The following is a 24968-nucleotide window of genomic DNA, read 5'->3' on the forward strand; positions in this document are numbered from 1 at the left end:
GCAGCCGATGTGAGTAAGACCTTTAAACAGGTCAACATTCACAAGGTCAGAGGGATTACCAAGACGTTGAAAATATCAGTGAAGACACTTGCCAGTTGGTCAGTGCATACCAACTGGCAAGTGTCTTCACTGATATTTTCAACCTCTCCCTGTCCGAGTCTGTAATACCAACATGTTTCAAGCAGACTACCATGGTCCCTGTGCCCAAGAACACTAAGGTAACCTGCCTAAATGACTACCGACCCGCAGCACTCACGTCTGTAGCCATGAAGTACCTTGAAAGGCTGGTCATGACTCACATCAACACTATTATCCAAGAAACTTTAGACCCACTCCAATTTGCATACCGCTCTAACAGATCCACAGATGATGCAATCTCTATTGCACTCCACACTGCCCTGTTCCACCTGGACAAAAGGAACACCTATGTGAGAATGCTATTCATTGACTACAGCTCAGCCTTCAACACTATAGTGCCCTCAAAGCTCATCAATAAGCTAAGAACCCTGGGACTAAACACCTCCCTCTGCAACTGGATCCTGGACTTCCTGACTGGCCACCCCCAGGTGGTAAGGGTAGGTAACAACACATCCGTCACGCTGATCCTCAGCACAGGGGCCCCTTGGGGGTGCGTGCTTAGTCCCCTCCTGTACTCCCTGTTCACTCATGACTGCACGGCCAGGCACGACTCCAACACCATCATTAAGTTTGCCGATGACACAACAGCCTGATCACCGACCACAACGAGACAGCCTATATGGAGGAGGTCAGAGACCTGGCCGCCTGGTTCCAGGACAACAACCTCTCCCTCAATGTGATCAAAACAAAAGAGATGATTGTGGACTACAGGAAAAAGAGGACAGAGCACACCCCCATTCTCATTGACGGGGCTGTAGTGGAGCAGGTTGAGAGCTTCAAGTTCCTTGGTGTCCACATCACCAACAAACTAGAATGGTCCAAACACACCAAGGCAGTCGTGAAGAGGGCACAACAAAACCTATTCCCCCTCAGGAAACTAAAAAGATTTGTCATGGGTCCTCAGATCCTCAAAAGGTTCTACAGCTGCACCACTGCCTGGTTTGGCAACTGCTCGGCCTACGACCGCAAGGCACTACAGAGAGTATTAAGGATGGCCCAGTACATCACTGAGGCCAAGCTTCCTGCCATCTAGGACCTCTATTACAGGTGGTGTCAGAGGAAGGCCCTAAAAATTGTCAAAGACTCCAGCCACCCCAGTCATAGACTGTTCTCTCTGCTACCGCACGGCAAGCAGTACCAGAGTCTAGGTCCAAGAGGCTTCTAAACAGCTTCTACCCCCAAGCCATAAGACTCCTGAACACCTAATCAAATGGCTGTTGCATTGCCTCACCCCCTCTTTTACACCGCTGCTACTCTCTGTTGTTATTATATATGCATAGTCACTTTATTAACTCTACCTACATGTACATATTACCTCAACTAACCGGTGCCCCTGCACATTGACTCTGTACCGGTACCCCCCTGTATATAGTCTCGCTATTGTTATTTTACTGCTGCTCTTTAATTACTTGTTACTTTGATTTCTTATTTGTATTTCTTTTTTTAACTGCATTGTTGGTTAGGGGCTCATAAGTAAGCATTTCACAGTAAGGTCTACTCCACCGGTTGTATTTGGCGCATGTGACTAACACAATTTGATTTGATTTGACAAGCTAACAATCAATGGAAGTAATGTTTTTTTTAAATGGCCAAATCTCCTTTAAGTAACATCAAACCAAACATGGAGCTGATTTGATTGTGTTGTGTTTCGGCGTTCCGAACATATTGCTCACCATTTGTCTTCTGCGGAGGTACAAGGGGAAACGAGCTTGGGTCAGTCATGGAGATAAAAGTGCTGAAAACAAAAAGTCTCCCTGTTTGAAAAGAAGAGGGAGAACCAGCTGTGAAGGACAAATACTTGGAACTCTGGTGTAAAATAATATTGCGATAGTTGATACGATATATCGTCAAAAATGGTATTCCGATTAGTAACTATCACAACTGCCCACCGAACTTGTTTTCTCATGGCTCTCTCTTGTCCCTCTGCAGAAGACATATGGTGAGCAATATATTTGGAACATTGAAACACAATGAAATCACAGTATCAAATTGCAATACATACAGAATTGTGAGAATCATGATAATATCGTATCATGAGGTCCATGGCAATTCCAAGCCCTACTCCCTAGCAACAGTTATTATAGCCCACTATACACCTACTGTACCTGTTGCATGTAAAGGATTATTCTGGGTAATATGGACAGATCTTTTGAAATACTGTGTCCTGTGTTCCTCTGGGTTGTGGATGGATGTACTATCTCTATCAGTCTGTTAGTGACACAATTGAATTTCTGGCATTCCAGACCAGCTGCCCTGTCCTCCAGGTCGTGGCGTGTCATCAGAGTGTGTCAGCCTGGCATCCGTGACCTCAGAGGCTATAAATAGACCTCTGCCTGATGGAACATGTGGAGCACCTCTCTCCCTCCCCCCCTCTACCTCTCCCTCTCCCCCTCTCCCTCTCTCTCTCCCCCTCTACCTGTCCGGCTCTCTCTCTCTATCTCTGCCCCTCTCTTGCTCTCTTCCTCTGCCCCCTCTCTCGCTCTCTACCTCTGTCCCCCTCTCTCGCTCTCTTCCTCTGCCCCCCTCTCTCGCTCTCTACCTCTGCCCCCTCTCTTGCTCTCTACCTCTGTCCCCCTCTCTCGCTCTCTTCCTCTGCCAACCTCTCTCGCTCTCTACCTCTGCCCCCTCTCTCGCTCTCTACCTCTGCCCCCTCTCTCTCTCTCTTCCTCTGTCCCCCTCTCTCTCTCTCTTCCTCTGTCCCCCTCTCTCGCTCTCTTCCTCTGCCCCCTCTCTCGCTCTCTACCTCTGCCTCGCTCTACCTCGCTCTACCTCTCTCTCTTTTTTAGTTGCATGGGAAACATATGCTTATCAAATTAGATTTGTTTTCAAATTCTTTGTGGGTCTGTGTAATCTGAAGGAAATGTGTGTCTCTAATATGATCATACATTTGGCAGAAGGTTAGGAAGTGCAGCTCAGTTTCCACCTCATTGTGTGGGCAGTGAGCACATAGTCTGTCTTCTCTTAAGAGCCAAGTCTGCCTTTGGCGGCCTTTCTCAATATCAAGCTCTCTCCCTCTGCCCCTCTCTCTCTCTCTGCCCCTCTCTCTCTGCCCCCCTCTCTCTCTGCCCACCTCTCTCTCTGCCCCTCTCTCTCTGCCCCTCTCTCTGCCCCTCTCTCTCTCTCTCTGCCCCTCTCTCTCTCTGCCCCTCTCTCTCTCTGCCCCTCTCTTTCTCTGCCTCTCTCTCTCTCTGCCCCTTTCTCTCTCTCTCCCTCTGCCCCTCTCTCTCTCTCTCTCTGCCCCCCTCTCTCTCTGCCCCTCTCTCTCTCTCTCTGCCCCTCTCTCTGCCCCTCTCTCTCTCTCTGCCCCTCTTTCTCTCTCTGCCCCTCTCTCTCTCTCTCTGCCCCTCTCTCTGCCCCTCTCTCTCTCTGCCTCTTTTTTTCTGTAAGCTGTTGTTTTCTACTGAATCATATAATCTGTACATTCAATAAGGATGACAATACAATGTTCTCTGCCTCTGCCAGTCTAATCTAATCAGGTGCTGCAGAAGGCCACGCTAACCCAACCCTGCCGCAATACACAAACTAACGAGAATGGCTTAGTTTAAAGAGCAGCTCAGGTTATTTTAAGACTCAGTCAAACGCAATTATGGTCTTTTAGTGACTGTAACATCAAATCAGTGGACATGTATTCCATGGTCCCTAACTCAGACAGAGATTCATAAAGTCTGAGGCGACATTATTGTTGCTTAGTCTTTGGCCTGACCACAATGGAATGCGGTGGTTGTTGTGTATTCCAGGAAAATGGCAGGTCCCTGTGTTAGGACCCTTTATTATGACCAATTCCGTGTGAGTCAGATGTGTCAATGTGGTGAGTCATATAACAACACCAGTCATAGCACAGAGAGAAAACAACAGCCCCCCTGAAGAGGCTTATAGCTATAGGCAATGGAAGACAGTTCATTCAAGCTGTGCCTTTATGCCTGATGCAGTATTCTGTCTTACGGAGAGCCTGCACTCTGTTGATAATTCTCTCTGTTCTGCACTTAATACTCTTTGTACTCTCCAGATCTGAGCCACCACCAACATAACCTAGGACACAAACACTGGTGGGGTAAACACTTAGCTAAACCTTCCCTCTCCCCCCATCACAAGATGTTCTGGCTCCTCATGGTTGCACACTGTATGTTACTGTATGCTACTGTAATGTAATCAGACAGGAAGTGCTGTCCTCATTGGCCAGTGTACTTTGGGCCCAGTCTGACCTCTGACCCCTGACCTCTGCCCTGCAGTACCTGAGCAGGGTTCTGGAGAGAGAGTGATGCTTCCTGGGGCCGCTGCGAGATGCCCGCTGACCCTTAACGGGCACTGTGTTAATCCGCTCAAAGTGCACCCTTCTGCTGCTGGAGACGGGCAGGGGGAGAAGGTAGGGAGGTGAGAGGAGGAGGAGGACAGGGGGAGAAGGTAGGGAGGTGAGAGGAGGAGGAGGACAGGGGGAGAGGGTAGGGAGGTGAGAGGAGGAGGAGGACAGGGGGAGAAGGTAGGGAGGTGAGAGGAGGAGGAGGACAGGGGGAGAGGGTAGGGAGGTGAGAGGAGGAGGAGGACAGGGGGAGAGGGTAGGAAGGTGAGAGGAGGAGGAGGACAGGGGGAGAGAATAGGGAGGTGAGAGGAGGAGGAGGACAGGGGGAGAGGGTAGGAAGGTGAGAGGAGGAGGAGGACAGGGGGAGAAGGTAGGGAGGTGAGAGGAGGAGGAGGACAGGGGGAGAGGGTAGGAAGGTGAGAGGAGGAGGAGGACAGGGCAGGGGGAGAGGGTAGGAAGGTGAGAGGTGGAGGAGGACAGGGGGAGAGGGTAGGAAGGTGAGAGGAGGAGGAGGACAGGGGGAGAGGGTAGGGAGGTGAGAGGAGGAGGAGGACAGGGGGAGAGGGTAGGAAGGTGAGAGGAGGAGGAGGACAGGGGGAGAAGGTAGGGAGGTGAGAGGAGGAGGAGGACAGGGGGAGAGGGTAGGAAGGTGAGAGGAGGAGGAGGACAGGGGGAGAAGGTAGGGAGGTGAGAGGAGGAGGAGGACAGGGGGAAAGGGTAGGAAGGTGAGAGGAGGAGGAGGACAGGGGGAGAAGGTAGGGAGGTGAGAGGAGGAGGAGGACAGGGGGAGAGGGTAGGAAGGTGAGAGGAGGAGGAGGACAGGGGGAGAAGGTAGGGAGGTGAGAGGAGGAGGAGGACAGGGGGAGAGGGTAGGAAGGTGAGAGGAGGAGGAGGACAGGGGGAGAAGGTAGGGAGGTGAGAGGAGGAGGAGGACAGGGGGAGAGGGTAGGAAGGTGAGAGGAGGAGGAGGACAGGGGGAGAGGGTAGGGAGGTGAGAGGAGGAGGAGGACAGGGGGAGAGGGTAGGAAGGTGAGAGGAGGAGGAGGACAGGGGGAGAAGGTAGGGAGGTGAGAGGAGGAGGAGGACAGGGGGAGAGGGTAGGAAGGTGAGAGGAGGAGGAGGACAGGGCAGGGGGAGAGGGTAGGAAGGTGAGAGGTGGAGGAGGACAGGGGGAGAGGGTAGGAAGGTGAGAGGAGGAGGAGGACAGGGGGAGAAGGTAGGGAGGTGAGAGGAGGAGGAGGACAGGGGGAGAGGGTAGGAAGGTGAGAGGTGGAGGAGGACAGGGGGAGAGGGTAGGAAGGTGAGAGGAGGAGGAGGACAGGGCAGGGGGAGAGGGTAGGAAGGTGAGAGGAGGAGGAGGACAGGGCAGGGGGAGAGGGTAGGAAGGTGAGAGGTGGAGGAGGACAAGGCAGGGGGAGAGGGTAGGAAGGTGAGAGGAGGAGGAGGACAGGGGGAGAGGGTAGGAAGGTGAGAGGAGGAGGAGGACAGGGCAGGGGGCGGGGGGAGAGGGTAGGAAGGTGAGAGGTGGAGGAGGACAGGGCAGGGGAGAGGGTAGGGAGGTGAGAGGGAGAGGAGGACAGGGGGAGAGGGTAGGAAGGTGAGAGGAGGAGGAGGACAGGGGGAGAGGGTAGGAAGGTGAGAGGAGGACAGGGCAGGGGTGGGGGGAGAAGGTAGGAAGGTGAGAGGAGGAGGAGGACAGGGGGAGAGGGTAGGAAGGTGAGAGGAGGACAGGGCAGGGGGCAGGGTGCGGGGGGCGGGGGTAGGAAGGTGGGAGGAGGAGGGTGGGAGGAGGAGGAGGACAGGGCAGGGGGAGAAGGTAGGAAGGTGGGAGTAGGAGGGTGGGAGGTGGAGGAGGACAGGGAAGGGGGCGGGGGAGAAGGTAGGAAGGTGAGAGGTGGAGGAGAACAGGGCAGGGGGCGGGAGGAGAGGGTAGGAAGGTGAGAGGAGGATGAGGACAGGGCAGGGGGAGAGGGTAGGAAGGTGAGAGGAGGATGAGGACAGGGCAGGGGGAGAGGGTAGGAAGGTGAGAGGAGGAGGAGGACAGGGCAGGGGGAGAGGGTAGGAAGGTGAGAGGAGGAGGAGGATGACAGGGGGAGAGGGTAGGAAGGTGAGAGGTGGAGGAGGACAGGGCAGGGGGCAGGGGGAGAAGGTAGGGAGGTGAGAGGAGGAGGGGGACAGGGCAGGGGGAGAGGGTAGGAAGGTGAGAGGAGGAGGAGGACAGGGCAGGGGGAGAGGGTAGGAAGGTGAGAGGAGGAGGAGGACAGGGGGAGAGGGTAGGGAGGTGAGAGGAGGAGGGGGACAGGGCAGGGGGAGAGGGTAGGAAGGTGAGAGGAGGAGGAGGACAGAGCAGGGGGAGAGGGTAGGAAGGTGAGAGGAGGAGGGGGACAGGGCAGGGGGAGAGTGTAGGGAGGTGAGAGGAGGAGGAGGAGAGGGTAGGAAGGTGAGAGGAGGAGGAGGACAGGGGGAGAGGGTAGGGAGGTGAGAGGAGGAGGGGGACAGGGGGAGAGGGTAGGAAGGTGAGAGGAGGAGGAGGACAGGGGGAGAGGGTAGGGAGGTGAGAGGAGGAGGGGGAGCAGGGGGAGAGGGTAGGAAGGTGAGAGGAGGAGGAGGACAGGGCAGGGGGAGAGGGTAGGAAGGTGAGAGGAGGAGGAGGACAGGGGGAGAGGGTAGGAAGGTGAGAGGAGGAGGGGGACAGGGCAGGGGGAGAGGGTAGGAAGATGAGAGGAGGAGGAGGACAGGGCAGGGGGAGAGGGTAGGGAGGTGAGAGGAGGAGGGGGACAGGGCAGGGGGAGAGGGTAGGAAGGTGAGAGGAGGAGGAGGACAGGGCAGGGGGAGAGGGTAGGAAGGTGAGAGGAGGAGGAGGACAGGGCAGGGGGAGAGGGTAGGAAGGTGAGAGGAGGAGGAGGACAGGGGGAGAGGGTAGGGAGGTGAGAGGAGGAGGGGGACAGGGCAGGGGGAGAGGGTAGGAAGGTGAGAGGAGGAGGAGGACAGGGCAGGGGGAGAGGGTAGGAAGGTGAGAGGAGGAGGAGGACAGGGGGAGAGGGTAGGAAGGTGAGAGGAGGAGGAGGACAGGGCAGGGGGAGAGGGTAGGAAGGTGAGAGGAGGAGGAGGACAGGGCAGGGGGAGAGGGTAGGAAGGTGAGAGGAGGAGGAAGATAGGGCAGGGCAAAAAAGAGAAGGAAAGAGGAAAGAAGAAGAGGTGGTGAGCAAGAAACAGCATCTAGAAAAGCGATAAAAACAGAAATAGTGCAAAATGGAGTAAAGCTTTGCAAGCATTGAAATTGTAAAGGGAAATGAAGTTTGAACATGCATTAGAATCATACACACTGACCAGACGAAGAACCAGGCATGCAGAGGGATTCCCAACTCATTCATTCAGACTGTTGAAGAATCAATGCACACAATCACAGCCACAGTGATTTCAACTTTTATACCCTGTAGTATGAGCCCATCTGCAGACCCAGACAGGCACTGATAAAACACACCACAAACAGTCTGTCCTGTCAAACAAATACAGGTGTCTGGTAAAAATCAATATGCAATCAAACCGCCAAGCTGAAGTGGGCGGGGGCAATCAGGCAGAGAAACGGACATTATGGTCTCATGCCTTGTTACTGGCAACACACAAGTAGCCCACAGTAACACAAACTGGTCAAAAACATGCCATCCGTGACTAAAACATTGCTTACTTCACACCATCATGACAATTTCATCATCAAATATTTTCAGTGGGCCCACTGCTCAACACCAAAGATAACCAAATCCCATGGAGGTCATACGATTCCGGGTCACAACCATGATCTAACCAATCAAGGTGTCCTTCAGTAGCTCCAGAGCGTTGATATGTTCCCCTTACCTCTTGATGGTCTGTGTGATGGAGGACTGGCGTAGCAGGGGCGGCCGGCGAGGGTCAAAGAGGTCGCGAGGTGGGGACCGGAGGTGGGAGGGCTCCACTGGCATGCTGATACTGCGGAGGAAACCCTGGCGCTTCACCGGCTGCAGTGGGGGGGGGGGGGGGGGGGGGGCATGGGAAGAGACAGAGATGAAGTACACACAATGAGAGCCATATTGCATGCAGAGATTCACATACAGTTACAACAGACCACAACACAACACTGTGGGAGAGACAATGAGAAAGCAGGGAGAAGAATGGAGACAGAGACCCAGAGAAGAAGTGTGGGATACAAGGAAAGGCACGCAGAGGGAGAGAAAAATAAAGAGAGTGATTGAATGAGTGAGTGAGTGAGTGAGTGAGTGAGTGAGTGAGTGAGTGAGTGAGGAAGTGAGTGAGAGAGAAAGTGAGTGACAGAGAGAGAAAGAAAGAGAGTGAAAGAGAGAGAAAAAGAAAGTGAACGATATGGATAAAGAGTGAGATAGAGACAGGGAGAGAGAGAGAGAGAGAGAGAGAGAGAGAGAGAGAGAGAGAGAGAGAAGGAAAGAGAGTGTGTGTGCTATACCTGGACGAAGGTGGGTGGCTCATCCAGGGACACCTGAGCAGTGGGAATGTCCAGTTTGAGCCATGGAGGCTTCTTCCTCTGCAGGCTGCTGGTGCTCTCACGGCGTGGTTCAGCCATGCTCCCAACCCCACCCCACGCCTCCCACCTACAGGGAGAGAGAGAGAGATGAAGGGAAAAATGAGATTGATACATATCCATCCTTCAAATGTAATCACATCGTCCCTCAGGAGTTTCATTTAAAAGACGAATCAACAATTCGTAAATGAAAGCCTGAGAGCATCCCGCTAATGATTTGATTTGAAACTTTGATTTGAATAGCTTGTGTTGCAGAGTCATTACACAAGATGGTGCTGAAGAGGCTTGAGTCACCCCATGTGACAGGGTCTGTACTGCTATCGTAAAACCAGTTAGAAGAGCGCCAAATGGAGAGATTACCAGACCACAGCTGTTTGCTCTTACCCAGAAAGAAGCACACGGAACCACTTAACAAAGCAATAAATATTTGTGCAGGGGGAGAGGGGAAGTTTATGATCTAAGGACTAAAAATCCCAGAGATTTAACTGAATTTAATCCCACCTTGTTGTTATACATTGCCCTATTCTAGGCCTATCCCCCGCCAGGCATTTGTGGGAGAGCCTAAACTGCTAGGTCTCTTCCCATGACGCAGCCTCGACGCCACAGGTGGTGCAATGAACCTCGCCGGCCTCCGTCAGAGAAACCTCCTCATCCTTAAAGCATCGTTATCAACAATCCTTCACTTCAGCTTGGGTTCTCTCACAGTCTCACTTATCTCTCTGTCTGTAATATCCTGTTATTATCCTCACTGCTGATTACGGTAAGATAGTACAGTGTCCTTCAAACACCAGGGTGGCAGTCTTAAAGTGCTCTGCGACATTCTCCCCAGGGGCATCATAGGAAGACTGAAACCATCATTCCCGCGGTGAGATACATGAAGGCGTAAATAAAGACTATTTCCACCAAGAAAAACACTGAAGAGTGCGCCATTGGGTAGTTCCTTACCAGAGAAGCTGTCATGAAACCCTGTGAATGTGAGGAAAAACGCTCTCCTCACTTGTCACATGATAATGGTCTTTCGCAGACTCCCATATTGCTCAAATGCCTGACAAGACGAGGGATGAGGGCCCTAATGTGGTCTTGTGCTTTCACTTCAGCAGCATCAGGGGGCTATGAGCGGGCTGGCAGCAGTCATACAGGGTCACGCATTCCCCTTCTATGGTTACAGAGCTTTAGGTCCTTGGAAAGTCCATGGCAATGTCAAGCACATCTGCTTTGCGTTGCATTTTAACACACTGCAGGCTCCTGTTTTAGCCCAAGTGATGATGGGAGTGTTCATATGAAACATAAATCCTGCCACAGAGCCAGCGAGGCTGACAATGGAGGGCAGTGGAGGGAGGCAGGAGTGAAACCCCAGGCCGGGGACCCTGTCCACGGATAGAGAGGAGAGGAGAGAAGGTGAGGTCAACCACACTGCTAGTAACAGCAGCCTGGTCCCAGTCAGCCAAGCCATCATTGATGGCTGGTGTTCACGAGCCATCGGTTCACAGCAGGACACACATGCAGTCAGTCCCATCCTGACCTGTCCAATCATGTGTGAAAATGGTCTGCAACACACAACTGGGTTCAAGTAGTATTTGCTTTATGTAAATACTTTAACTGAGTTGAATTGAGCTCGCCTGGTGCAATGGAACCAAGGGAATAGTACCAAAAGTGCAAACCCTGCCAATATGGCACTCCGTGTAGGCTCAATCAAATTCAGCAAATATTTGAAAGAAAATACATACTATTTGAACCCAAGTCGGACACAGAGCGCGCGTACTGAACAAGTCCATAAGCTTGTGGTAAATAGCTAGCTACTGTGAAGACAGAGCCAACTAGAGGTCGGTCACTTCACCCATGGACGCCATGCTGAGACATTCTGCCCCACTGCACAGAGTGTAGAGAGGGCTCTGTGGTGGAATGCTGTCCGACCACCCCAGCCTTTATGTCTGGTCAGGAGCTCTGGGCTGTGATGACTGGCCAGGATTAGCTGTTAGCTGAGCCATATGGGAACCAAGCAGGCCTGCCTAGGGTGTGTGGGTTAGGGAGGTGTGAGGGAGGAAAGAGGGGGAGACCACCCTCACTGACTTGCAACCAGGTTCTTCTGTGCAGAGAAAATATCACAAGATTACACATTTCGAAGCACGGTCACTCAGCTCCATATGAGCTTAGACTTCTAGTGACGGTACAGGTCATGACTGTAGGTTTTCTGACCGGGGGTATAAGGCGTAGTGACAGCCTCCCCTGGTCTCCTACTGGGGTGAGTCATGGGCCAGGTGAAGCTCTGTTAGACCAGCTAGCAACCAACGCCTGGAGAAGGGAAACTTCAGCCTGTCTGTCTTCAGCCTTTGCACTTGTACAAAACACCCACTACAACATTGCTGCCAGAACCACACACACAAACCCTCTCTTCTATAGCCCAGACAGCCCCGAAGCCACAGCTCCCATAATTTGCTTTTAACGACAAACTCTAGGGATCTTAGTGCTTAGTGATCCAACACAGCAGAGGCATATGCCCTGGTTCTGCCGATTGTATCGAGGGATGGGAGCCTAATTGTCTCATTTGATTCCAGGCCCAGGAGCCGTGACTGTAGTGTGTTTGACCTGGGACTCAGCCTCTGTCTCCTGCTGAATCTACGCTCCACTATCTCCTGGGTTTGTAGTGAACACTGGGGGCGTTGGCGCCTCAGATTCTCCCCGCGGTTTTCCTACGGCCAACCCACTTAAATCCTCCTGCCTGTTGCCTGGCTTTCCTCTCATCCTTACTACCCTGTGTACACACTCTTGAGTGTAACTCTGAGAGAGGCCAGGTGGTTGACGCGACTGGCACACTGAGACCTGAAGACAGACCTACTTACAGACTGACAGACACAGACCTACAGACAGGCAGACCTACAGACAGACAGACCTACAGACAGACAGCTGTCTCCTTTCTGTCTGTCTGTCTGCAGGTCTGTCTGTCTTTCTGTCTGTCTGTCTGCACTCAGCATTCTTAAGGTTAACCATAGCCGCGGGAAGTATTTTGGGGGTGGGGCTGGATAAATCTTTTTGCCCGCGCTGGCGCTGCAAGTGGACATATTTTTTTATAGATACTTTTTAAAATTCTGATTTTTCAGGGGTTGCTGCAGCACCGTCAGCACCCCTACTTCCCACGACTATGAGGTTAACGTGATTTAATCTGTGGGCCCTTTAAAGAGATTTGTTTTATCTTCCAGATCCACATCTGAAGAAGGAAAACACCCACTCCCATCCTTGCAACATGCACACTGCAAGATTAGCTTCCTGCTGATGCTTCAACTCCAGGCTAATGCATGTGAGAAACGAACGCTTCCTACTCAACCATGAGATGCATTTACAACAAACTCGATTGACTGTGTTTTTACGTTCTGGTGTTGCTGTTGCTCTCCATTAGCGGGGAAGACTGACAGGCAGACTAAACCCAGAGGACAGACCCGGGTCTCTCCAGGTGCAGGGTAGGACAGAGACGTCCATGAGGCTTTCAGGTTATCAAACTGACAGCCTGGCTCAACCACAGTGTTTTACCTCCCTGGGAGCCATGTAGGTCTATTGTTGGTGTATGTGCAAGCGGCACCAACAATATGCCCACGCACGCGCACACACACACACACACACACACACACACACACACACACACACACACACACACACACACACACACACACACACACACACACACACACACACACACACACACACACACACCCTGGATGAGGTTTTTAGGCCATCTATTAATATAATGACTTGGTAAATGGGTGCCAGTCATGCACAGGGAGGCAGTGAGTATTGACAATGGAGGGCCCAGCTGTAACAGGTACAGCTTGAAGACAAACAGTGGTGAGGAGGGCTGGGGGCTGCAAGGAGCCTTGTAGATGTGACTGCCTTCCTTCACTACTGCCTCTTTCAGCTGCCTGTCTGGAAGGGGTTTAGGTGTGCGAGGGCAGGGGCTAATTCTCACGGTTCACTTTTCAACAGGACCTGGTTCTCCCGCTGCGATCTCACAGCAACGTTTCCTTAATTGACACATCCTGTTTGACGTTATCCACATTCTAAATATAGCCCTGTTTTTGATGCCTGCTAAGCAGAAACAAATGTTCCACTGAAAAATCTTCATGTTATCTGTTCAAACTGGTAGCCCTAACTTCCTGATACTCAACACCGCTCGACATAAGATCTAATCGATAGAAAAAGACAACATGATCCATCCATTTCATTATCCATGTGTGCAGGAATGCATTTGTCAGCAGCCTCTCTCATCTAATGCCAGCCCAGATTTGGAAATAGAAGTGAAACATTATACATTTCTTAAATGGGTCTTGTACAGTATGTTTCCCAAGACCTCCATCCAGGGACATAACCTGAATTCATAATAAACTGTCACTGGAACATTCCACAGCAACATTCCATATGATCTTCAGTTGAACAGCCCCCCACCATCTCTCCCCCTCGAGATCGCTGGCTCAGCTGTTAGCAGGGCTGAATCATTCAAATTCCTGGGGAACATCATCTCCCGCAACCTCAAGTGGGAGGACATGATCACAGCGGTCACCAAGAAGACACAACAGTGGCAATCCTGATCTGGTTTAACACATCAATCGTTGAGTCCATCCTCACCTCCTCCATCACCGTCTGGTTTGGGTCTGCCCACTGCAAGGGTAAACCGCAACGCATTGTCCGCATGGCGGGTTATAGGCTGACACCTGCCCTCCAGGACAAGGAAGCGTGCAGGAAAGATCATCGCCGACTCCTCCCACCCCGGTCCCCCCCACTCCAAACATTTACCTCTGGCAGGCGGTTCAGGTCACTCTTGATCAAAACCTCCCGCCACAAAGTTTCTTCCCCTGGACTGTGGCCCTCACCAACCAGCCATCTGGCGCATAGAGACTAAAGGACTGTGGACACTAAAGGACACCCTATGCTGCACACCGCATCAAGCCATCTCTGAACAGCACATAAAATAACTGCACTAAAATAACTGCATTGCACTCCGTCTATCTCTCTGCATTTAGATATATTCATACTGATAATGTAAATGTGTACATCCACTGTATTTCAACCGTATACCCACTGTATATCAACCGTATACCCACTGTATATCAACCGTATACCCACTGTATATCAACCGTATACCCACTGTATATCAACCGCATACCCACTGTATATCAACCGTATACCCACTGTATATTTATAAATCTGCTCATTATCTTATAGCGCTATGCTCACTCTACCTAGTTGTATATAATGCATGTAAACTTCGTATGAACTCGGTTGCCTGTATTCTGTCTCTAAATGTTGTCTATCACTAGCAGCACCATATCACCAAGTCAAATTCGGAGTTATGTGTAAATGTACCTGGTGAATAAAATGTGATTCTGAAAGTGAGCAGCATTGCTGGAGAAAGCACATCAAGTCTAACCAGTCTGTTCAGCCAGTGTCTGGGCTGGCTGCTCCATGTACAGGACAGGACATCTATGTCCCAAATTGCACCCTATTCCCCATACAGTGCACTACTTTTGACCAAAAAGTGGGGTGTCATTTCAGTAGGCCCTGTGTGCGGACAGTCACAGGAAAATGATTTGTCTTATTGTAAGTGACAGAGCTGAAGACAGTGCAGCTGGCTGCGGGGCAGAGCTGAGGCTAAGGAGGCAGGCTGGGTAGATGAGGGTGGCTGGGTAAAGGAAGACAGGCTGGGTAGATGAGGCAGGCTGGGCAGAGGGAGGCAGGCTGGGGAGATGAGGGTGGCTGGGTAAAGAAAGACAGGCTGGGTAGATGAGGCAGGCTGGGTAGATGAGGCAGGCTGGGCAGAGGTAGGCAGGCTGGGTAGATGAGGCAGGCTGGGCAGAGGGAGGCAGGATGGGCGTAGGGGGAAGAGGAAGAGAAACAGAGAGATGCTGGCGTGCAGGCCGAGGCAGGCGCCATGATGGATGATCTCATTAATCTGGGTACTGAGAAGGCTGGACACTTCCTTCCTGAGAAACTGAACATCCTGACCCAAGGCTCTGCTTCCTTGCTCTCTCATTCTCTCTCGCTTCCTCTCTCTCTTTACCCAGCATTTCTCCAAATATATCTTTATCTTTCTCTCGTCCTCTGTAGCTGAACCTCAATCACTTTATTTTGGTTTTCTCTAAATGTCTTTGTGTATAATTGTATTCTTCCCTCTTTATGAGTGACACACTTGCTTACTCATGACCCAAGATAAACTATGGAAAACTATAAGACAATGACTTCGCTTTAGTACCGCATAACATGTCCCTTTCCACCTAACAGAATATGCACCATAAATACCGTAAACCTGGATAAAAACAGAGATTCTTCTTGGTATTGTTGACCTTCCCCATGCTGGAGTTGTCACTAACAACAATGCAACCTATCCATCATGGCTGCAGTCCGCCTGCCTCACTACATGTTGAAAGCAATGCAAAGCCTGAAATAAAGGAAATAATGGGAGGAAAATATGCCATTGAGCAGCTCACTCTCTTACCCAAACACTGACCTCACTCCTCATAGGACTCTATAGGCTTACTATGCTGCAATCTGCATGCACCGTAGGCAACAACACTCCCACAACGTCGTTACTGCCAAGGAGCCCAACAAGACCTCATCCTTCAAGTGTGTTTGGATGGATAAGGAACGTGCTAAGCAATTGGAACACGCATCTGATCTGGCAATGGACCTAGATGGGAGATCTAGAGACCGTGAATCAATTGCACTTAATAACAACGGCCTCAGTGTTGTGTAACACCTGATCCATCTGAGGCCCATCTGGGCATTTATTACAGCATGGTGCTGCTTTTTATCTTTAAATAGCACACACACACACACACACACACACACACACACACACACACACACACACACACACCACTGTAAAGCGAGACCCATTAAGAAGCTGACAGAAGCTGCAGTCTCTTAGTTTGGGAGTTTGGGATGACTTCTGAAACAGACGCAGATTAAAGGACTAAGAATATCAACACAACGTTCGTGTTGGAGGAGCGACAGCAAGACCAGGTGACCACGCTGATTGTGGAAGCAGAGTTTGGACGCAGACGAGAGTTGCCTCTGTGAATTAACCAAGGGTGTAAACGCAACTCTCTGTTTCTCTTTCCCTCTTTCCCTCCTTCACACCTTCTCCCTGATGACTAACAGAGCAGTGTGACTCTCAACCACGTGGTATCCATGCACACGGCGCTGGGATGACAAGGGGATTTTCACCAGGGTTTTTTTAAGGGGAAAAGGAAGGAGGGTCCAGCTCCGGTTCCTCTCCTCAGTCTGGGAGTATGGCCTGGCGGTATACTCCTCTTACATGGAAGGAAATACTCCACATAGCTGCAGACCAGGCCTGGGTAGCGGAGGCCAAGGAGCCGCCCTGTGTCCGGCCCGCCCCGCACCATTAAGATTCAGTGTGTGTCTAGCCTAAGGCAAACTGACACAGTGACAGGCTGTCACCCCGAAACATCCTCGTCTGACATTAAAACACAAACACAACAGGAATACCCTCTGCAGCTGACCCAGGGATCCAGTGTCATGGCTGTGGAGGGGCCAGAGGGGAGGGGGGAACTGGCATGACAGGCCTATCTGGTGGAACCTCATTCCATTCCCCCTGTTTGCTCACTCAGACAACAAGGCCAGCTCGCCCTACCGTCCGGGAAAACACACACACACACGCACTCACCGCACGCACACACACACACACACACACACACACACCACGGGGGGATTTTATAGTGCAAAGTCAACACTTGGAAGTGAGTGGCTTTCAATCCAAAGTGAGTGTGAACGTGCTACATACGGTGCATGGGAAAAACCTCTGCTACTGCTGTCCAAACAGTATTGACTGTATGCTAAGATCTAGTGCCATAGGTACTATGTATGAGAGGATAAGTAAGTCTCTGACGCTGTTCTGTGTGCATACAGTCTATTTATAGAACTTCAATGGCCAACGTCCTGCTGGAGATAGACTATAGACAAGCTTACATAATGGCAGACATGCTAGATATCAAGGCAGTAGCAAGTACTGTAGGATGATATAACGGCAAATGCTACTACTGTAACTGGCAAAATGATGGCCGCATCCTTTTAACATCTCACTAGTGACTTCACAGTACGATGTGCACTGTACTGTACAGTGACAGTGTTATGCAGTTCATCACACTCATAACACCCTCCTGCCTCATATACAGCATATTTAACCGCAAGTTAAAAAGTTGAGCAGGCAACATCCCAATGAATACACTGAGAAAACAGTGCATATATCTTCCTCTGCAAATCAACATGAAAAAAAGGGTGAGATGTGTTTTATATCAGGGAGAGGAATTAGCTCTGAATTGCCACGTCTACTGATTCAGTTCACTTGAAGTTGAGTAAATTCTGCCCAGGCAAAACGGTTTCTCCACTTTTCTTTAGGGGGTGAAATATTATTGCAAGGGTGGATAATTCAACAGATAAATTATTAAACCATTCTACACTTGTGAATAATTCACTGTGTATTTCCCATTGGAGCTGGCATGGCACACACACACACACACACTCTCAGAGCGAAAGAGAAAGAGAGAGAGAGAGAGACCGAGAGAGAAAGAACCACTTGGCCCATAGCACTCTGTGACTACAGTAGTACACTTACTGTCTCTTTTCTCAAAACTCTTTAACGTGCCACTCTTAGTGCAACTTTTTAGCGTGCCCCTCTTAGCTCAACTCTTTAGCATGCTCTTCTTAGCTCAACTCTTTAGCGTGCTCCTCTTAGCGCAACTCTTTAGCATGCCCCTCTTAGTGCAACTCTTTAGCGCGCAACTCTTTAGCGTGCTCTTCTTAGCTCAACTCTTTAGCGTGCTCCTCTTAGCGCAACTCTTTAGTGCAACTCTTTAGCTTGCTCCTCTTAGCGCAACTCTTTAGCGTGCTCTTCTTAGCGCAACTCTTTAGCGTGCTCCTCTTAGCTCAACTCTTTAGCGTGCCCCTTTTAGCGCAACTCCTTAGCGCGCAACTCTTTAGCGTGCTCCTCGTAGCGCAACTCTTTAGCGTGCTCCTCTTAGCGCAACTCTTTAGCGTGCCCCTCTTAGCTCAACTCTTTAGCGTGCCCCTCTTAGCTCAACTCTTTTTTATTTTATTTAACCTTTATTTAACTAGGTAAGTCTGTTAAAAAACAAATGTTTATTTACAATGACGGCCTACCAAAAGGCAAGCGGCCTCCTGCGGGGACGGAGCTGGTATTAAAAATATATAAATATAGGACAAAAACACACATCACAACAAGAGACACCACAACACTAGATAAAGAGAGGACCTTTAAGGTTGCAGTGACACATCCATAACCTGAGCGGAAACCAGATTGCATACGAGAGAGAATACTCTCTAATGTGCCCCTCTGAGCTCAACTCTTTAGCGTGCCCCTCTTAGCTCAACCCTTTAGCGTGCCCCTCTTAGCTCAACTCTTTAGCGTGCCCCTCTTAGCTCAACTCTTTAGCGTGCCCCTCTTAGCTCAACTCTTTAGCGTGCCCCTCTTAGCTCAACTCTTTAGCGTGCCCCTCTTAGCTCAACCCTTTAGCGTGCCCCTCTTAGCTCAACTCTTAAGCATGCCCCTCTTAGCTCAACTTTTTAGCGTGCCCCTCTTAGCTCAACCCTTTAGCGTGCCCCTCTTAGCTCAACCCTTTAGCGTGCCCCTCTTAGCTCAACTCTTTAGCGTGCCCCTCTTAGCTCAACTCTTTAGAGTGCCCCTCTTAGCTCAACCCTTTAGCGTGCCCCTCTTAGCTCAACTCTTTAGCGTGCCCATTTTACTGAAGCTCCACTCCTAATCCACAGCAGCACTTGAGATGGTTGGTACATATCCTGTAAATCTGTATCTTGTCTGGACACATGCCAGTGTTTGTACATCTCATATAAAGAGAGACGACTCTAAACTTGCCTCGTGGGCCAGATGCCTTATACTATTCTAAGACAAGTAAATGCAATTTGATTTAACACAATCAAATATCGTGTCTTCTTGTGCATGGACAGTGATTACATTAGCTGATTCTTAGGGAATGCACACACACACACTCATACAACCTCCTCAAGTCTGAGATGTGGTGGGAATAGAGAGGGTGTTTTATCCGAGCCTGAAGTCCCTGAGATTGCTGCTATCATGCCAGGGCCCCAGATGGTACTTTTTCGCATGGAAACTCTCCTTATCTCCCCCAGCAGACAACCCAGTGTGCCCACGCAGAAAGGCCTGTGACCTGGGGAGAGAGTGGGAGTAGACATCCACCTAGATTCAGGGCCCCTCTGACATCCACCCCCCCCCCCAGACCACTGCAGCCTGGAGGACAGGGTGTGACCATGACAACAGCTACTCCATGTAGCCTGTATAACAGCCTTGTAATAGGTATATCTATGAGTTTCCAGTATTTAACAGCCTGGAGATGGGTAGGAATGCTGTGGGGACAAAGAGCAGAGTAAAGAATGGAGATAATAAAATGAACATGAGCATGACACTTACAAGGACGTGACCTCATCTTATAGGGACATGACCTAATTTTAACGGGAACTAGGAGATCTGGGTCAAAGGTTGAAAACACAGAGGAGGTGTGTGATTGGACTAATTCAACCATGACCATTTATCAACATGAACCTTTTAAGCTGGGTTGGTTTAACTGAGGTTGAGTGGTTTAACAAGATAACGTTTACAGTAGAACAATGCTGACACCGTCTCCTGTCAAACTAAATATTAGACTACGTAACATCTTCTGTCAAACTAAATATTAGACTACATAACGACAATAGCATAACTTGTTACTGAAAATGCCAAAGGGTTATTCAAGTAATAACATTACTCAATATTACATGATAGATTAACATGACACTTTTACACTCCATAATAAATCACAGTAATTACATGTGTATAAATGAAAAACTGTCTCTCCGCTCTCTGCACTGACAGTTTACTTATTCACAAATTCAAAACACTGCTGTTAAACCGGCCTGACAGGGCAAGGGAAACCACTGGGTGAGCCACAGCATGCAAATCTGAAACCACATTTTTGCGTGTTTGACCTCTTGACCTCTCACCGTTGGACATTGAAGTGTCTGTATGGATTTACATCCTCTTGAGAGACAGGGCAGCTTTAACAAAACAAAGGAAAACAAACTCAAAGCAGAATCTCTCTCCTCCACTACTATCCCCTGAAGAGAGGCTCCCAGATGCATCCCCAAACTAGCTAAACAAGCGCCTTATTGTCTGTAGAAAGCAGTCAGAAGCTGCCCTTCCTGTTAGCCAAGTGAGCTAAGAGGGGACTCAGCAGCAGCATGACTAAACAACATGTGATCCCCATCTAAATAGTTTCCAGCATGATATCAGCCTGAATCGCTCCCGCCTACAATAGGTTGCATTGTGTGCTGGGCATCAGGCTGATGATGTGCATGGGGCTGAAGGAGGGTCATTGTTGTGGAGACTGATCCAAAATTCTTCCTCAACGTGAGGGAAGGAAGGGGAAAACCAGGCTGACTGAAGGATTCATTCCTTTATCGATCAAAACTGGGGTGTCAGCAAGTTCTGTGTTAAGCTAAGGACCTTTGTGTGCCCTGAGTTCGTTAACCCCATCATGGTTAGGAGGGAGTAAATGTGGACAGACTCCAGCTGTATCGGACAGACAGCGTATCTTGTTATGAAGTCCTTCAGACTGGTGTATTCTGGAGGTGATACGGCCTGTCACCACCATATTACTCATTGTGGGCACTCCTAGGTTTATTTACACGCTCTGGCCAATCAACACGAGTAAAAATACTTCACAAAGAGACGCCATCAACAGCGTGACCTCACATCCTCCCTGAAAGACCACCAGCACGGGGAGGTCAGATGACTGCTTATTTAAGATGTGCTGGGAGGAAGTGGAGAGGAGAGGAGGAGCTGAAGAGACCTCCGAATGGGAAAGCAGGAAACACACTGCTGTCTGGGAGGCTTCCCCACAGCGTTCACTGCGCACAGCCACAGAAACAACACACACACACTAATCAATTTCATCCCATCACCGGCTATGAGGCATCCCTCCCCTCCAAATACCACAGTAGAGAACAACAGCCACCCCTCCCTCCTGCCTCTGTCCTGTCCCGTCAGCGCCATCTGGCATCTCCATGGAGTGTGAAATCTAAGCTGTTGTCTCTATTGAGAAGAGCAGACGAAGTGTGGCCTGTTGCTCTGGGACAAAGGAATTAGCCAGACTACACACGGATTTAGTCAGGGGAAAGAATGGGCATTTGGCCTGTCCAAATCAGCCCTCTGATCTCCAATCAAAGCCAATGAGGTCAAACCTCCTGATAAACTGGCCAGGGAGGGACTGGTAGGAACACCCACCCTCTGTCTGTCTGTCTGCTGGGGTGAGGGATCAACTGCCACACCATCAGACCAAACAGTATTTGTTTACTAAACTCAGGTTTAGTCTTTGAATACTATTTGAACCCAGCTCTGACAAACCGTCAGAGAAAACTAGCTTCACCATTATGTCCTAAAAACATAGGCATATACTGAAAGGTTAATTTAATGACATTCATAATCCCATGGATTCATTAATTTATCCATTTACTACTAAATCTTTCATTCATATATTATATTAAAACGTTCACTACTTGGTAATTAGTTTTATTCCGAAGGGAATTCTACAGTGATTGTAATATGATTCAAAGCCTCTTCTAATCCCTTCATACAGATTTGCTTGACCTTTATGGTTAATTAACAATTCTCTATTCTCTCTAATTTTCATTCGTTTTGGGTTTGGAGTGAGTCAAATATGTATTGGGTTTGGAGTGAGTCATATATATATTGGGCTTGGAGTGAGTCAAATATGTATTGAGTTCGGAGTGAGTCAATTATGTATTGCGTTTGAAGTGAGTCAATTATGTATTGGGTTTGGAGTGAGTAAATATGTATTGGGCTTGGAGTGAGTCAATTATGTATTCAAGAACAACGTACTCTTCACGGTATCACTTCCTCAAACCAAGAACATTCTTGTATGGAAGGAAGTGACCTCAACTGGTTCAGCAGACGGGCGGTTTCTGGTGAAACGTGTACACAAATGAGAAATAACACACAGAATACACACAAGCAGATCGAAGGAATTGATTTCCTGACCAGCATCACAACAAACAGGGTCTGTAATCCCCATCACAGCAGGGGCCATAGATGAACCACAGACTACTACAGCACACTGCTGCTATGTAGTACCTGTCTCCATATGGCAACAAGGCAATTCAACAATTGGGGGCAACAATCTGAGGTCTCAATCTATTCAACACATTTACAGTCACTTACACAGTAGCTGTTGAGGATGTGTACTATGGATCTTTAATCTTCTACACAGAGTGACTCCAACCAGACAAACCCATTTACCTTTGACATATACACTACCGGTCAAAAGTTTTAGAACACCTACTCATTCAAGGGTTTTTCTTTATTTTTACTATTTTCTACATTGTAGAATAATAGTGCAGACATCAAAACTATGCCAAGAGTGCAAAGCTGTCATCAAGGCAAAGGGTGGCTATTTGAAGAATCTCAAATATAAAATATATTTTGATTTGTTTAACACTTTTTTGGTTACTACATGATTCCATGTGTCATTTCATAGTTTTGATGTCTTCACTATTATTCTACAATGTAGAAACTAGTAAAAATAAAGTAAAACCCTTGAATGAGTAGGTGTTGTAAAACTTTTGACCAATAGTGTATATATATATATATATATATATATATATATATATATATATATATATATATATATATATATATATATATCCCTCTGGTGTTATGTCTCTCTGTCTAACCCAGACACAACAGGGTGAGTTTCATAACCCTCCAACGTTTAAATCCCTTTCATCTGTAATAAATCGCAGATATCCAGGGAGATAAGAGGATAAAAGCGGAACAGGTGAGACTCAGCAATATAGTCAAATCCAAAGGTAGAAAGAGGAAGTGATGTTCTTCCTGTGGTTGAGTCTTCGAGGTGTATCGCTGTTGCCATGCGGTGTTCTAAGACAGGTGCTCCACTTCCACCTTGAACATGTGCACTGATTCCCACAGCCAGGCAACCAGCCAGGCAGCCAGCCACCCAGACTGCCTGTTTACAAGTCCCCACATTCATCAACTTCAACATGTACACTCTGCCCAAACTAGTTGCTGTGTGTGTGTGTGTGGGGGGGGGGGGGGGGGGGGAAGCAGCACTCTCAACTATACTGATGCTATGCTGATATGATCTCTTTCTCTGAACTTCCGACCCTTATAGAGTAAACCTCTAAGCCTGGAGTTCATGAGGGTTCCTTATTAAAGCCTCTACTCAAATATTGGTGTCCTGTGTAACTTTGTATTAATAGAGATAAATAGCACAAGTGAGTATTTTTGTGGTTGATACACTGCATCATAGTCTCCAGAGCACCGTCAACAGACCGTGAAAATAAGATACAAACGTTACAATGACAATGTCGAAGCGGTTTAGACGCTATGTCTCTATTTCATATCACTCAGTATTTCATATGTGCACTGTATTAGATGAAGAGGAGAAAAATAAGTTAATAATCTCTGTTTTAGTGATCTTCTTTTCTTTTTTTTAAGCTACATTTGGTCATTCTCTCAGCTCTCACATGCCCTGGAATCTCCCTCACACATAACATTTGATTGACCTGTTTCAGACAAGCCCCTCACCTGTATCTTTACATCTTATTCCCTAGTCTGATAAGGTGCCATAGGATTCTCTATCATCAAGTAATCTCTGAGGAAGTGAAGCTAGCCCTGGGGGATCATCAGAAGGGAGGCCCGCCAGGGTTCAGGTCTGAGGGGTCGGGGAGAGAGAGCAGGGGCGGGCAGGCCTGCTGCAGCCAGCTGTGCTGCACAGAGAGTAGTGGAAAGTCCCAAACACAGGCACAGGAAGGCTGGGGCAGACCCCATGGGGGATACAGTAGGCTGAAGGGAGCCTCCTCGGTCGTCACCCTGTAGATTGGGCTGAGGAAAACACAGACTCCTCCACAGAGATGAGCGTAATGTGTTGACAGGGGAGATAAGGGGGGACAAGGGAATGACACATATCCCAGCTTCCCAGGTGTGCTCGTCATTGTGAGATAATCCAAATAAACCCTCATCAGTCAGGTAACAGGTTATGGTGTGACAGAGTAATTTGGAGAGACAGAGTGGTGGTGATGAGTGTGCATTAGTCAACCCCTACAGCAGCAGAACCAACTTGACTCACTGTATCTGGGTTACGTCCCCAGACTGAAGAACCTGACAGACTCTATTCATTGATTTCTTTTTCTGTTGAATCGCTGCTCTACATGCAAATGTCCTTCACTACTGTGCTCGCAACCAGAAGAATCCAGAAGACGGCTTTATTATTGCAGTGTGTGACGTGATCAACTGGGTGGCAACACTGGCATCACTGGTAGGCTTTACATCATCTTCCTGGCACAAGGCAATGCCAAGCACAACCACTGACAACTGGCCAACGGATGGAAAAGTTGGCATGGATCTGAAGTGTAGCACAGGCAGCTGTAACGGTTGTCATAGGTGGAAGAAGGTGAAGCCAAGGTGCAGCGTGGTACGTGTTCATGGTAGATTTAATAAAGAAACTGAACACTAGAACAAAAAAAACGGAAACAAACGAAACAGTTCTGTCTGGTGCAGACACACAAAGACAGAAAACAACTACCCACAAACACAGGTGGGAACAGGCTACCTAAGTATGGTTCTCAATCAGAGACAACGATTGCCAGCTGCCTCTGATTGGGAACCATACCAGGCCAAACACATAGAAATACAAAACCTAGAATGCCCATCACAACTCACGCCCTGACAAAACTAAAACAGAGACATAAAAAAGGAACTACTGTCAGGACGTGACAGCAGCAGACAAGAACAGGAGAGCAAACTGGACAAGTAGAAGTACAGGATGACTTCATTACCAATTTCAATCGTTGTGACACAAAGATCTTAAAACACAACAGAACAGTTCAACTACAGAACCTTCCTGTGCTGTAGCACTTGGACGACTTCAC

At 49.0% G+C, this 24968-nt stretch overlaps 1 protein-coding gene across 2 annotated transcripts in view; it reads right to left on the reverse strand.

The window, feature by feature from the left end:
* LOC110486347 (inactive rhomboid protein 1) overlaps window positions 1-24968 on the reverse strand; it is a 45448-nt gene that overhangs the window by 10509 nt on the left and 9971 nt on the right. Inside the window, exons 2-4 of one of the 2 annotated variants that reach the window (XM_036941055.1) lie at window positions 8892-9036; window positions 8291-8430; window positions 4371-4478 (exon numbers count right to left, since the gene is read on the reverse strand). In XM_036941055.1, the coding sequence (XP_036796950.1) occupies window positions 4371-4478; window positions 8291-8430; window positions 8892-9008 (365 nt within the window). In that variant the 5' untranslated portion in view covers window positions 9009-9036. The remainder of the gene's footprint in view (window positions 1-4370; window positions 4479-8290; window positions 8431-8891; window positions 9037-24968) is intronic. The other variant, XM_036941056.1, reaches the window with a different exon arrangement.

Source organism: Oncorhynchus mykiss, chromosome 13, assembly GCF_013265735.2.
Source record: "Oncorhynchus mykiss isolate Arlee chromosome 13, USDA_OmykA_1.1, whole genome shotgun sequence".
Taxonomy (NCBI): Eukaryota; Metazoa; Chordata; class Actinopteri; order Salmoniformes; family Salmonidae; genus Oncorhynchus; species Oncorhynchus mykiss.